The sequence below is a fragment of the Pristiophorus japonicus genome, chromosome 15, assembly GCF_044704955.1.
Source record: "Pristiophorus japonicus isolate sPriJap1 chromosome 15, sPriJap1.hap1, whole genome shotgun sequence".
In the NCBI taxonomy this organism is placed as follows: domain Eukaryota; kingdom Metazoa; phylum Chordata; class Chondrichthyes; family Pristiophoridae; genus Pristiophorus; species Pristiophorus japonicus.
The window spans coordinates 161,885,360-161,899,498 of NC_091991.1; the positions used below are offsets into that span (position 1 = coordinate 161,885,360).

At 48.0% G+C, this 14,139-nt stretch overlaps 1 protein-coding gene across 2 annotated transcripts in view; it reads right to left on the reverse strand.

Annotated features, from left to right (window-relative positions):
* The window catches only part of znf598 (zinc finger protein 598), a 45,378-nt gene that overhangs the window by 15,063 nt on the left and 16,176 nt on the right, over window positions 1–14,139 (reverse strand). For both annotated transcript variants that reach the window (XM_070901220.1, XM_070901221.1), the window contains exons 7-8: window positions 10,617–10,801; window positions 6,540–6,618 (exon numbers count right to left, since the gene is read on the reverse strand). In XM_070901220.1, coding sequence (XP_070757321.1) covers window positions 6,540–6,618; window positions 10,617–10,801 — 264 coding nt within the window. The remainder of the gene's footprint in view (window positions 1–6,539; window positions 6,619–10,616; window positions 10,802–14,139) is intronic.

The window sequence follows — 14,139 nt, forward strand, 5'->3', positions numbered from 1 at the left end:
GGAAGGAGACGGGGGGGGTGGAAGGAGACGGGGAGGGAGGAAGGAGACGGGGGGGGAGGAAGGAGACGGGGGGGGGAGGAAGGAGACGGGGGGGAGGAAGGAGACGGGGGGGGAGGAAGGAGACGGGGGGGGAGGAAGGAGACGGGGGGGGAGGAAGGAGACGGGGAGGGATATGGAAGGAGACGGGGGGGGAGGAAGGAGACGGGGGGGGAGGAAGGAGACGGGGGGGGAGGAAGGAGACGGGGGGGGAGGAAGGAGACGGGGGGGGAGGAAGGAGACGGGGGGGGAGGAAGGAGACGGGGGGGGAGGAAGGAGACGGGGGGGGGAGGAAGGAGACGGGGGGGGGAGGAAGGAGACGGGGGGGGGAGGAAGGAGACGGGGGGGGAGGAAGGAGACGGGGGGGGAGGAAGGAGACGGGGGGGGAGGAAGGAGACGGGGGGGGAGGAAGGAGACGGGGGGGGAGGAAGGAGACGGGGGGGGAGGAAGGAGACGGGGGGGGAGGAAGGAGACGGGGGGGGAGGAAGGAGACGGGGGGGGAGGAAGGAGACGGGGGGGGAGGAAGGAGACGGGGGGGGAGGAAGGAGACGGGGGGGGAGGAAGGAGACGGGGGGGGAGGAAGGAGACGGGGGGGGAGGAAGGAGACGGGGGGGGAGGAAGGAGACGGGGGGGGAGGAAGGAGACGGGGGGGGAGGAAGGAGAGGGGGGGGGAGGAAGGAGATGGGGGGGGGAGGAAGGAGATGGGGGGGGGAGGAAGGAGATGGGGGGGGGAGGAAGGAGATGGGGGGGGGGAGGAAGGAGATGGGGGGGGAGGAAGGAGATGGGGGGGGGAGGAAGGAGATGGGGGGGGGAGGAAGGAGATGGGGGGGGGAGGAAGGAGATGGGGGGGGAGGAAGGAGATGGGGGGGGGAGGAGAAAGGAAGGAGATGGGTGGGGGGGGGAGGAAGGAAGGAGATGGGTGGGGGGGGAGGAAGGAAGGAGATGGGTGGGGGGGGGAGGAAGGAAGGAGATGGGTGGGGGGGGAGGAAGGAAGGAGATGGGTGGGGGGGGGAGGAAGGAAGGAGATGGGTGGGGGGGGAGGAAGGAAGGAGATGGGTGGGGGGGGGAGGAAGGAAGGAGATGGGTGGGGGGGGAGGAAGGAAGGAGATGGGGGGGGGAGGAAGGAAGGAGATGGGGGGGGGAGGAAGGAAGGAAGGAAGGAAGGAAGGAGATGGGGGGGGGGGGAAGGAAGGAAGGAAGGAGATGGGGGGGGGGGAAGGAAGGAAGGAAGGAGATGGGGGCGGGGGAGGAAGGAAGGTGATGGGGGGGGGAGGAAGGAAGGAGATGGGGGGGGAGGGGGAGGAAGGAAGGAGATGGCGGGGGGGGGGGGACGGAGGTGGGGGGGGGGAGGAAGGAAGGAGATGGGGGGGGGGAGGAAGGAAGGAGATGGGGGGGCGGAGGAAGGAAGGAGATGGGGGTGGGGAGGAAGGAAGGAGATGGGGGTGGGGAGGAAGGAAGGAGATATGGGGGGGGGGAGAGGAAGGAGATGGGGGGGGGGGGGAGAGAGGAAGGGGAGATGGGTGGGGGAGAGGAAGGGGAGATGGGGGGGGAGAGGAAGGGGAGATGGGGGGAGAGGAAGGGGAGATGGGGGGGGAGAGGAAGGGGAGATGGGGGGGGAGAGGAAGGGGAGATGGGGGGGGAGAGGAAGGGGAGATGGGGGGGGAGAGGAAGGGGAGATGGGGGGGGAGAGGAAGGGGAGATGGGGGGGGGAGAGGAAGGGGAGATGGGGGGGGGAGAGGAAGGGGAGATGGGGGGGGAGAGGAAGGGGAGATGGGGGGGGGGGAAGGATGTAGATGGGGGGGGGGAAGGAAGGAGATGGGAGAGGGAGGCTGAACGGGCCGGGCCCGGGACTTTGGGTAAGGCCCGTCCCCAGCACCAGATTTACAGGTAGGTGGCGTTGGGTCGGGTCGGTGGTGGGAGGTCGGTCGGTTCGGTTCGGTTCAGGTCGGGGGGAGGGAGGGAGAGGGAGGTCAGGTCGGGGGGAGGGAGGTCAGGTCGGATCCAGTCCGGGGCGGTGGGGGGAGCGGGAGTCAGGTCGGGTCCAGTCCGCGGGCAGGGGGGCGGGGGGAAGCGGGAGTCGGGTCGGTGTCGGGCCCAGTCCAGGGGCCGTGGAGGGGGGCGGGGGTCGGGTCAGTGTCGGGTCCGGAGGCAGAAGTCGAGTCGGGTCGGGAGAATGGAAGACCAGCAGGAAGAGTAGAGCAAGGAAGGTAGTGCAGGGGTCCCCTGCGGTCATCCCCCTGCAAAACAGATACACCGCTTTGGGTACTGTTGAGGGGAATGACTCATCAGGGGAGGGCAGCAGCAGCCAAGTTCATGGCACCGTGGCTGGCTCTGCTGCACAGGAGGGCAAGAAAAAGAGTGAGAGAGCGATAGTGATAGGGGATTCAATTGTGAGGGGAATAGATAGGCGTTTCTGCGGCCGCAACCGAGACTCCAGGATGGTATGTTGCCTCCCTGGTGCAAGGGTCAAGGATGTCTCGGAGCGGGTGCAGGACATTCTGAAATGGGAGGGAGAACAGCCAGTTGTCGTGGTGCACATTGGTACCAACGACATAGGCAAAAAAAGGGATGAGGTCCTACGAAACGAATTTAAGGAGCTAGGAGCTAAATTAAAAAGTAGGACCTCAAAAGTAGTAATCTCGGGATTGCTACCAGTGCCACGTGATAGTCAGAGTAGGAATCGCAGGATAGCGCAGATGAATACGTGGCTTGAGCAGTGGTGCAGCAGGGAGGGATTCAAATTCCTGGGGCATTGGGACCGGTTCTGGGGGAGGTGGGACCAGTACAAACCGGACGGTCTGCACCTGGGCAGGACTGGAACCAATGTCCTCGGGGGAGTGTTTGCTAGTGCTGTTGGGGAGGATTTAAACTAATATGGCAGGGGGATGGGAACCAATGCAGGGAGACAGAGGGAAACAAAAAGGAGCCAAAAGCAAAAGACAGAAAGGAGATGAGGAAAAGTGTAGGGCAGAGAAACCCAAGGCAAAGAACAAAAAGGGCCACTGTACAGCAAAATTCTAAAAGGACAAAGGGTGTTAATAAAACAAGCCTGAAGGCTTTGTGTCTTAATGCAAGGAGTATCCGCAATAAGGTGGATGAATTAATTGTGCAAATAGATGTTAACAAATATGATGTGATTGGGATTACGGAGACGTGGCTCCAGGATGATCAGGGCTGGGAACTCAACATTCAGGGGTATTCAACATTCAGGAAGGATAGAATAAAAGGAAAAGGAGGTGGGGTAGCATTGCTGGTTAAAGAGGAGATTAATGCAATAGTTAGGAAAGACATTAGCTTGGATGATGTGGAATCTATATGGGTAGAGCTGCAGAACACCAAAGGGCAAAAAACGTTAGTAGGAGTTGTGTACAGACCTCCAAACAGTAATAGGGATGTTGGGGAGGGCATCAAACAGGAAATTAGGGGTGCATGCAATAAAGGTGTAGCAGTTATAATGGGTGACTTTAATATGCACATAGATTGGGCTAGCCAAACTGGAAGCAATACGGTGGAGGAGGATTTCCTGGAGTGCATAAGGGATGGTTTTCTAGACCAATATGTTGAGGAACCAACTAGGGGGGAGGCCATCTTAGACTGGGTGTTGTGTAATGAGAGAGGATTAATTAGCAATCTCATTGTGCGAGGCCCCTTGGGGAAGAGTGACCATAATATGGTGGAATTCTGCATTAGGATGGAGAATGAAACAGTAAATTCAGAGACCATGGTCCAGAACTTAAAGAAGGGTAACTTTGAAGGTATGAGGCGAGAATTGGCTAGGATAGATTGGCGAATGATACTTAGGGGGTTGACTGTGGATGGGCAATGGCAGACATTTAGAGACCGCATGGATGAAGTACAACAATTGTACATTCCTGTCTGGCGTAAAAATAAAAAGGGGAAGGTGGCTCAACCGTGGCTATCTAGGGAAATCAGGGATAGTATTAAAGCCAAGGAAGTGGCATACAAATTGGCCAGAAATAGCAGCGAACCTGGGGACTGGGAGAAATTTAGAACTCAGCAGAGGAGGACAAAGGGTTTGATTAGGACAGGGAAAATGGAGTACGAGAAGAAGCTTGCAGGGAACATTAAGGCGGATTGCAAAAGTTTCTATAGGTATGTAAAGAGAAAAAGGTTGGTGAAGACAAACGTAGGTCCCCTGCAGTCAGAATCAGGGGAAGTCATAACGGGGAACAAAGAAATGGCGGATCAATTGAACAAGTACTTTGGTTCGGTATTCACTAAGGAGGATACAAACAACCTTCCGGATATAAAAGGGGTCAGAGGGTCTAGTAAGGAAGAGGAACTGAGGGAAATCTTTATTAGTCGGGAAATTGTGTTGGGGAAATTGATGGGATTGAAGGCAGATAAATCCCCAGGGCCTGATGGCCTGCATCCTAGAGTACTTAAGGAGGTGGCCTTGGAAATAGCGGATGCATTGACAGTCATTTTCCAACATTCCATTGACTCTGGATCAGTTCCTATGGAGTGGAGGGTAGCCAATGTAACCCCACTTTTTAAAAAAGGAGGGAGAGAGAAAACAGGGAATTATAGACCGGTCAGCCTGACCTCAGTAGTGGGTAAAATGATGGAATCAATTATTAAGGATGTCATAGCAGTGCATCTGGAAAATGGTGACATGATAGGTCCAAGTCAGCATGGATTTGTGAAAGGGAAATCATGCTTGACAAATCTTCTGGAATTTTTTGAGGATGTTTCCAGTAAAGTGGACAAAGGAGAACCAGTTGATGTGGTATATTTGGACTTTCAGAAGGCTTTCGACAAGGTCCCACACAAGAGATTAATGTGCAAAGTTAAAGCACATGGGATTGGGGGTAGTGTGCTGACGTGGATTGAGAACTGGTTGTCAGACAGGAAGCAAAGAGTAGGAGTAAACGGGTACTTTTCAGAATGGCAGGCAGTGACTAGTGGAGTGCCGCAAGGTTCTGTGCTGGGGCCCCAGCTGTTTACATTGTACATTAATGATTTAGACGAGGGGATTAAATGCAGTATCTCCAAATTTGCGGATGATACTAAGTTGGGTGGCAGTGTGAGCTGCGAGGAGGATGCTATTAGGCTGCAGAGTGACTTGGATAGGTTAGGTGAGTGGGCAAATGCATGGCAGATGAAGTATAATGTGGATAAATGTGAGGTTATCCACTTTGGTGGTAAAAACAGAGAGACAGACTATTATCTGAATGGTGACAGATTAGGAAAAGGGAAGGTGCAACGAGACCTGGGTGTCATGGTACATCAGTCATTGAAGGTCGGCATGCAGGTACAGCAGGCGGTTAAGAAAGCAAATGGCATGTTGGCCTTCATAGCGAGGGGATTTGAATACAGGGGCAGGGAGGTGTTGCTACAGTTGTACAGGGCCTTGGTGAGGCCACACCTGGAGTATTGTGTACAGTTTTGGTCTCCTAACTTGAGGAAGGACATTCTTGCTATTGAGGGAGTGCAGCGAAGGTTCACCAGACTGATTCCCGGGATGGCGGGACTGACCTATCAAGAAAGATTGGATCAATTGGGCTTGTATTCACTGGAGTTCAGAAGAATGAGAGGGGACCTCATAGAAACGTTTAAAATTCTGACGGGTTTAGACAGGTTAGATGCAGAAAGAATGTTCCCAATGTTGGGGAAGTCCAGAACCAGGGGTCACAGTCTGAGGATAAGGGGTAAGCCATTTAGGACCGAGATGAGGAGAAACTTCTTCACCCAGAGAGTGGTGAACCTGTGGAATTCTCTACCACAGAAAGTAGTTGAGGCCAATTCACTAAATATATTCAAAAGGGAGTTAGATGAAGTCCTTACTACTCGGGGGATCAAGGGTTATGGCGAGAAAGCAGGAAGGGGGTACTGAAGTTTCATGTTCAGCCATGAACTCATTGAATGGCGGTGCAGGCTAGAAGGGCTGAATGGCCTGCTCCTGCACCTATTTTCTATGTTTCTATGTTTCTAAAGCAGGAGCTGGCCGTGGGAGGAGCCTTATTCACCCAGCCCCAGTGAGGCCATTCGGCCAAGGCTAGGGGCTGCGTGCTTCGGGCCCTCCCACACAGTTTTGGGCGCATGGAGCTACTGCACATGCGTGCCCACTGTAGCGCGCATGTGCAGAGGTCCCGGCACTGTTTTCAGCACAGGGACCTGGCTCTGCCTCCTACAGCTCGTGCTGCGCTGCGCCGAGCTGCAAACGACCTGCAGGGAGCCGGAGAATCTGGAAGATTTTTTTAGGCGCACTTTGTGGCACGAAAAACGGCCGTCCAGGTCGGGACTGCGCCGTTCTAGGCGCGGCTCGATACTTGGGCCCAATATGCCTAAACAACTCACATGGCTCATTGTTGCTAAGCTATAGCAAAATAGTTACTGAAAAACCTGCATTTAAATATCTAACTTGAACAAATGTAAATCTGAATAAATCTTTATGAGAATCTTCTAAGATACAATTTGAATTATATACCACCATCAGAAAAGTGAATTTTGCAAAGTACAGAAAAACTTCAGTTCTATACCTTGGGTTAGGTGGAGCAGTTGTACTCAGTACTTGGAAATTCTCTTGCTTTGAAGGACCTTTAGCAGCCTCTTTGGTACCTTTAAATAAAGGCAAATGAAATTTAATTTATTCACACACCTGGACAGTTACACAGTAACCTTTATTTGGAATAAATCCAACAATGATTGAAACTCAAGAAAAAGCCACTTGGTCATACTTTTCAGCAGTTTCATGAGTCGTGTTTTTGCGCACAGGTAAGATTATATAATGTTATTTAATACTATAAAGTCAGGTTACTTTAAATAAATGCACTTCTCATCAAGGTGGGGAAGTTCAAAGCAGGTGAAATAAAACATTTACTTTCCTGTACCTAGTTCCACATTTTATTCTAAGTCAGGTATAGAATACTTCAGAAGCAAAGTCTAACTTCCTCCACAATGTTGCAATAATGTATCCAGCTACAGTGAGCACTTTCTGGAACAACCGATTACAGCCACAGTAAGACTGTGTGTCAAATCATAGGCAATTCTGTGAAATGGACACACGTTCACCAGAAAACATATGGAGACTGTGCAAACTCACTGTACCCAGGAACTATACAGCTATCAGAGGGCAATTCTTCCATTTACATTCAAATCTTGGACATGTAAAAGCAATCCTGCAACACCTAGGGCCCAAGTTTCCACAGGATAAAAAACAGGCGCCCCTCCGAGCTGGGCGCCCGTTTTTTGCGCTTAAAAAAACTCGCAATTCTGGAGCGTTCTGCAGCTCCTTATCTGCCTGGCGCGGCGCCCAGGGGGGCGGAGCCTACACTCGATTTTGTAAGTGGGAGGGGGCGGGTATATTTTAAATTAGTTTTTTTTCCTGCCGGCAACGCTGCGCGTGCGCGTTGGAGCGTTCGCGCATGCTCAGTGTGAAAAAAACATTGGCACTCGCCCATTTTTGTAGTTCTTTGTAGCTGTTTAATTTTTGAACATTTTTTTAATAAAAGCACATTAGCACTTGCAGCCTTCTCACTGTCTCCTTCCCCCATCCCCCGCGGGAACGAAACGGCTGTTTAATTCCCCCCCCCCCCCCGCGGGAACGAAACGGCTGTTTAATTCCCCCCCTCCCCTCCCCCCCCCCCCCCCCGCGGGAACGAAGCGGCTGTTTAATTCCCCCCCCCCCCCCCCCGCGGGAACGAACGCCTGCAGCATTCTCCCTGCCTGAAGCACTTTCAGACAGGTAGGAAGATGGTTTATTTAATCTTTTCTTTACTTATAAATTTTTATTCATGTTGGATTTATTTGTATAATATTTGTATAAGTATAAATAAGGATTTATTATAGAATTTAATGACTTCCCTTCTCCCCCCCCCACCTCGTTCTGTGACCTGCGCCTGATTTTTTAATGTGTAGAACAGGTTTTTTCAGTTCTACAAAAATCTTCACTTGCTCCATTCTAAGTTAGTTTGGAGTACGTTTTCACTGTGGAAACTTTCAAATCAGGCGTCAGTGGCCGGACACGCCCCCTTTTGAAGAAAAAATTCTGTTCCAAAGTAGAATTGTTCTAACTGACTAGAACTGCAGAAAAGAAAATGTGGAGAATTGCGATTTCTAAGATAGTCCGTTCTCCACCAGTTGCTCCTAAAAATCAGGCGCAAATCATGTGGAAACTTGGGCCCCTAATGTCAGTCCATTTTATTTATAAATCCATCTGCACAGGTTTCCACAATTTATTTAATTGTAGGTCCACGTGATATGAAAATAGACTTTGGCCCATGTGGTCGGAGGCTTCCCGGGGGGCAGATGCCTCTGACCTGAAAAATTTCTACGAATTTACCTCGTGACCCCGGATTCCGGTGGGGATGCCTTCTCTTCCCATGCTGCGAAACACGCTCCAGTCCTCCAAGTTCCCACGCAGAAGATGCAGTCACATGTGACTGCTCAGCCAATGAGGTACAGTATTCCACAGCTTTCTCATTAATAGCAATGAGAACTTCGTAGTTACGAGTTCTCGTTGCTATTAATGAGAAAAATAGCAAACACTAATTAAATACAATAAAAAAATAAAAAACACCTCAATTAAAATTAATTGAAATTAAAGTTAATAAATATCTTGAGAAAACAACATTTTCCGAGTTTTTAAAATTATGGTTTAATATAAATTTAATGTAGTGGGCAGGGTTTTTAAAATTTAATTTAATTATATTTTTCTATGTTTTAAAACTCTTACGCCTGTAAAAGTAGGTTATGCGCCTGCATTTATCAGACGCAAGAGTTTTGAGGACGTATGCTGGACAAATGGGTAAATCCCGCAATCTTGCCCTTGCAAGCGTCCTCGCTCCTGATGTGTGTTGGATCTGTCAAGCTCCAACTTGACAGATCAGAAAAGCCGGTTTTCAGCGCATGCGCATTGTGTGCTGAAAACCGGCTTTTGCGATGCCTTCCCGGGTCCGTAGACACTCAGTACGGACCCGGGAGGCCGGAATTTCCAGGCCAATGTTTCTTGGGGAAAAAATTATTCCACCATCGAATATGCCTAATCTGAGAGTGTGCAATACTGCCACTAAATGTAAGGAATGACAAATCTATAGATGAAGCCAGACTTCTCTTTTCCCACCCCAGGAGTGCTATTAGTATTATGCCAATCACTTTAAATAGCAAGTAACCAAAAAACACAATACATTGGCATAAACCCCATCTCATTCTTCACACCAGTTGAAATTTGTCCATCTGACCAGATTTCTCAATTGTTGACCAGCTAGCACCTTATTAGTACCCAGTCATTTATGTTACTATTTACTATGTAATGAACAGTTTTTCCTTTGGGTAGCCAATATTCTTTTGCAAGTTTATGACACGGGATCTGTCCAGAAATATTTCAATATTTGCAGATGAGCCCCTATACAGTAAACCACTGGACTACTATTATAGGAAGGGTGGGGGGGAAGACAAGCGGTTAGTTGAAGACAACAATTAAACCAATGAACATGAGTTTGAAGGGAAATGTATTGTGAAGAACTAGAAACCCAATTTCTCCTGTCCTTCGGAAAAAGTCTAAGATTTCAGCTCCAGGGCACCCTGCTGCAGACCATCTCCATTGGATCACACAGCCACTCTGCTGCACTGAACACAACTCTTTCTCCCCCTTCCCTCCCCTCCCCCCACTGTATAGCAACACATGCAAAAAACACAGTGGTCCAGCTGACTTTCCCACATTTCTGTTGCTTCTCTTTGTAGCTCAGGTGTCTAATTCAATTTAGTTCCCCGTCAATCCCAGGATGCATCCATTGTGGTATGCCAACCAGAGAACTTCAGGCGATTTTATACAAGCTCATCACTTCTGGAGCTTATATACTCTTGACAATACAGCCCAAGATATGATTCGTTTTCTTGACTGCTGTTGCATCGTACTGATTGGATCAGTCAGTTTTCCGCAAGTACCCATCTCCTTGTTTTTTTAAAGCTTACATTCCAACTATCTATTTCCTTTCCCCAATCTTCCTGCCAGTTGCTAGCTAACTTCTTTATCTATCAAAATCCCCAAGTATTTTGTCCCCTTCTTCCATTTTATTTGTAACTTCACCAACCAGATTCGTATCAGCAAACTTACACCTGTTCCCACCTCCAAACCATTTTGGCACACTAAACAATGACCAAGCATTGATTCCAGAGATGACATCTTCCATGCCAATGTAGTTTCATAAAAAGTTACCCTTGATGTTCCACAAGTTAATCACTTTCTAACCTACTTCAGAAGTCCTCATATTGTTCCATGCCTTCTAACCTCACATGTAGTACACAATCAAAGTCTTTCATAAAATCTAAATCTAACATTCATGAGGTTCCCTGCCCACGAAGACTATTATTTCTTTAAAGAGTTCCATCAGATTTGTCAGTCGTGACTTTCTTCCCATAAAATCCTGTTGATTTGAGACCCTGTCATTATTGAAGTCAGAATTCCTTCTTTCAGAAGTCCCCTGTTGTTAGTAATAACTGTCAGGCTCACTAGCAGCAGTAAAATCTGTACATGGTACTGCTTGCTCAAAACTAAAAACAAGTATGCATCTTGTTTCTGCCTATGTTTTACATTAAAGAGTAGAGTCAATACAAACTTGTAGTTTCACTAGATGTTCTAGCCACATTCTTAGCATTGCATGCATCGTCCATCTCCTTTTCACCCTGGTTATTTTTTCCATTATCAGTTTCTTCTTTTGAAGCAACCTGCTTCTTTTCCTCTTGTCTTCGTGCTGCTATAGATGCTCGAACAGCAGCAGCAACATCCCGATCTTCTTCCTCTCTAGAAGCCAAAGCATTCAGTTACAAAGCAGATGTAGTAAGTATACCAAAATAGGAATTGTGACAGCCAGCCTCTTCATCTGGGTTTTAAAACACATTTGCATTTCAAGGGGAACAATTCAACTACTTAGCATTTTGCACATCACCCTCGTGGTTCTGACTTGATCTATCCCCTTTGAGACAGTTGGTATACTCAATTTTCATCTCTTGCAAAGGCATCTGGTTCTCATCTTCCCAAGTATTTTTCAAGGAACTGAGATTTCCACGCCCCCGCACCTTCTGTTTTTTTTCACTGAAACGAGACTTGAATGGCTTCACCTCCCCACACCTCAGAGCAGTATCCCTTCAAAACTGTTTACTACTGGTTTGCCCAAACATATAGTAGGTTGAATTAATGCCCCAGTGGGCATACATGAATGAGAGTGGCACAGAAACGATACCTTCCATTTCTGATTACCAACCTTATTTCAACCCTTACCTTGGGAAGGACCACCCAGTTGACAATAAATAAGAATGCAAAGCTGCGAGTTACAGTCCCCGCCATTTACAGCGGGCACATTGGACGGTTTAAAGGGAAATGCTACGGCCACCAAGTAGCGAGTGATGCCTGAGCCGAGAGTGGGTAGTTGAGTGTGGGAATATCCCAGTGTTCTCACCGGACATTCATACACCTATACTTTGTAGCGGGAGCATTGCACAGGCCCGTGTACGAAAGACTGGTATTAGAGGTTCGTAGTAGATGGAAATCATACATGTATAGATTCAATAGTAGTCATTGACCAACTAATCTTACCCATGATTTCCTGCTGACATGGAAATGTTAGAGATTGTTCGAATGTATGCAAAGGCAGTCAAAAGCAGTTTTGACTAAACTCCATCATAGGCAGTCCCTCGAAACGAGGATAACTTGCTTCCACGCCAAAAAGGATGAGTTCACAGGTGTTTCAATGAAGGACCTAATATTCCAGGTTCCGAACTACATCTTGAAGGGTGGAAGATGCCTGTGCGTGAATTTTTTTTAACGTGTGGTGACCGTTGCACACCAGCCACCACACAGGCTTGACAGAGCTAGGTCTTGGCCCAGTGACAAGGGTATTCCAAGACAACTGGAGCCCAGCTCTGCTGCACGGGTATTGCAGTGTGTGACTAAGCTCAGATAACAAGCAGCCACAGGCTGCTAGTGAAGGTCAAATTGTTATAATGCAAAATAGATAATAGTTTGTAAAACAAAACTAATTACAAAGATATGTGAAGGATAGTTGGTATAAAGAAACATAACATAAGGCAGATCATGAGAGTTAAGGTACCCATCTGATAGAGTAAAGTGAGATAGTCTGGACACCATCAAAACTAGGGAGACAGCATTGAAATGGGCCCCTTGGTAGCAGACCGTGTATTGCTTGTTAGGAGTAAGAGAGATAAAGCGGATTCCAATGAGGTGAAAGAATTTGTAAACGAGGTAACATAGACAGAGTACGGTTTTTGGAAAATTACTGGAAGCGGGCGTAGCCAAGACGCTACCTTTGGTCTGAGTGACAGTGACATTTTGACCATTAGAACCAATTAAAAAAGGTGATTTTGTTAAAGATCATATATAGACACTGGCCAAATGCTCAAGGAATAGCTTTACACAGAGATTGCTGCGAGGACAAAGATCAGACTGAAGACGACATCACCTGTGTCCGAGAGGTTCCAGAGACCAAGGGCTGCGAACTACTCGTTGAACTATCGCCCGTTGATAAGTATATTACGCTGTAAGCTTAATAAATCTTGATCTATTGCTCAAACATACTGCTGCCCATTGGTGTCTAGTCCAAGAACCTTTAAAGGTTACACCCGGCAAGGACCTCACTCATGGTGTCTGGCAGCTGAGATACCATCCGCTGTGATGGAGAGGACCACAAGCATTTGGACCGCCGAGAGGAACAATCGGCATGGGAAGTGAGATAAATGGGAATCTGGAGGTGAGGAGCATCCGTAGAGTGAAGGAAGCCACAGCTGTTCTGGGAGAGTGGGGACAATTGAACCAGTTGATGAGGATTCAGAACCAGAAGTTAAAGATCTGTGGCGAGACATTGAACACTATCAAACAATAACTGGATAAATTAAAAATTAATCAGTCTACACTTCATCGATTTGTATCACTTACTCAAGCTTATTTATTGAAGCAGTCAACTATTGAGTTAACATCCATTTCTGCCCAAAATACACACTGCAAGTGGCAATTTTGTAGTTGACCGATAGAACTGGAAAATCCGGTGTTTTTTGGCTGATTTAGATGATTACCTGATTTAAATATACATACACACTACAGGGAGCAGAAATGAAATCAGTGGTGAAGGAAAAAGATCGGTGGGGGTGTTATAATGCATCACTCCCAATGCTTTCGATATAGGTTCACAGCAAACAGGGTACCAGGTTAAATTACCAGGACAATTCACTCCAAATAAAACATACCATTTTGTCCTTGTACAAAACCTTTTCTAGGCCTCATTTAGAATATAGTGTCCAGTTTTGGTCCCCTCATATGGTGGGGGATATTGAGCCTTTGGAAACAGTGGAGAGGAAAGCCACTAGACTGATTCCCAGTTGAAAACAATTTAGCTACCCAGATAGGCTCAAAGAGCTGGATCTATATACTTTAGAGAAGCACAAACATGGGGGAAATGTTATCACGGTTTATAAAATAATGAAGGGACTAACTTGTGTTTACAAATTATTTCAACTGAATAGATTAGGGAGGACTAGGGGGGGGGGGTCACACTGACAGGTTATGTAAGGGCAGAACTAGATTGGATGATAGTTGGTGCCTGGTTTTCCAGTGAATAGCTGTTCTTTGGAACAGGTTGCTGGCTTGTGCGGTGAACGCTGATACACTACATACCTATTTCTGGCTGGGGCAGAGATCACATCATACCCTGTAATACAAGTCATGGTCATGTGGTCTCCTGGACTAGGTTTGATTGTGTAAAGGGGCGAAGAAGAATTCTTTCGATATTCCACCCTAATTTGCCCGTGTTTTTAATGTGTTCACCTCTCCCAGGAGATTACATGGCTCTGGGTGGGTAGGGAGTGTCTGTGTGGGACAGGCTAGATGATCCCATTGGTCTTTTCCCGTTCAACATTTTCGTTTGCTTATTGTATTCAAAGCAGAGCTGGACGAGTTCCTGAGAGTAGCTAACATATCATAGGAACAGAGAGCATCTCTATCTTGAAGGTCAATGGATCACCGAGAGTTGTGTCACCTAGTCACAGTGGCCTCTTGGAGCTTGCTTGAGTACTTTTGGGGATTGGAGAAGAATTTACCAGAGGTTTTTTTCTTAACTCTAGGGTTTATTT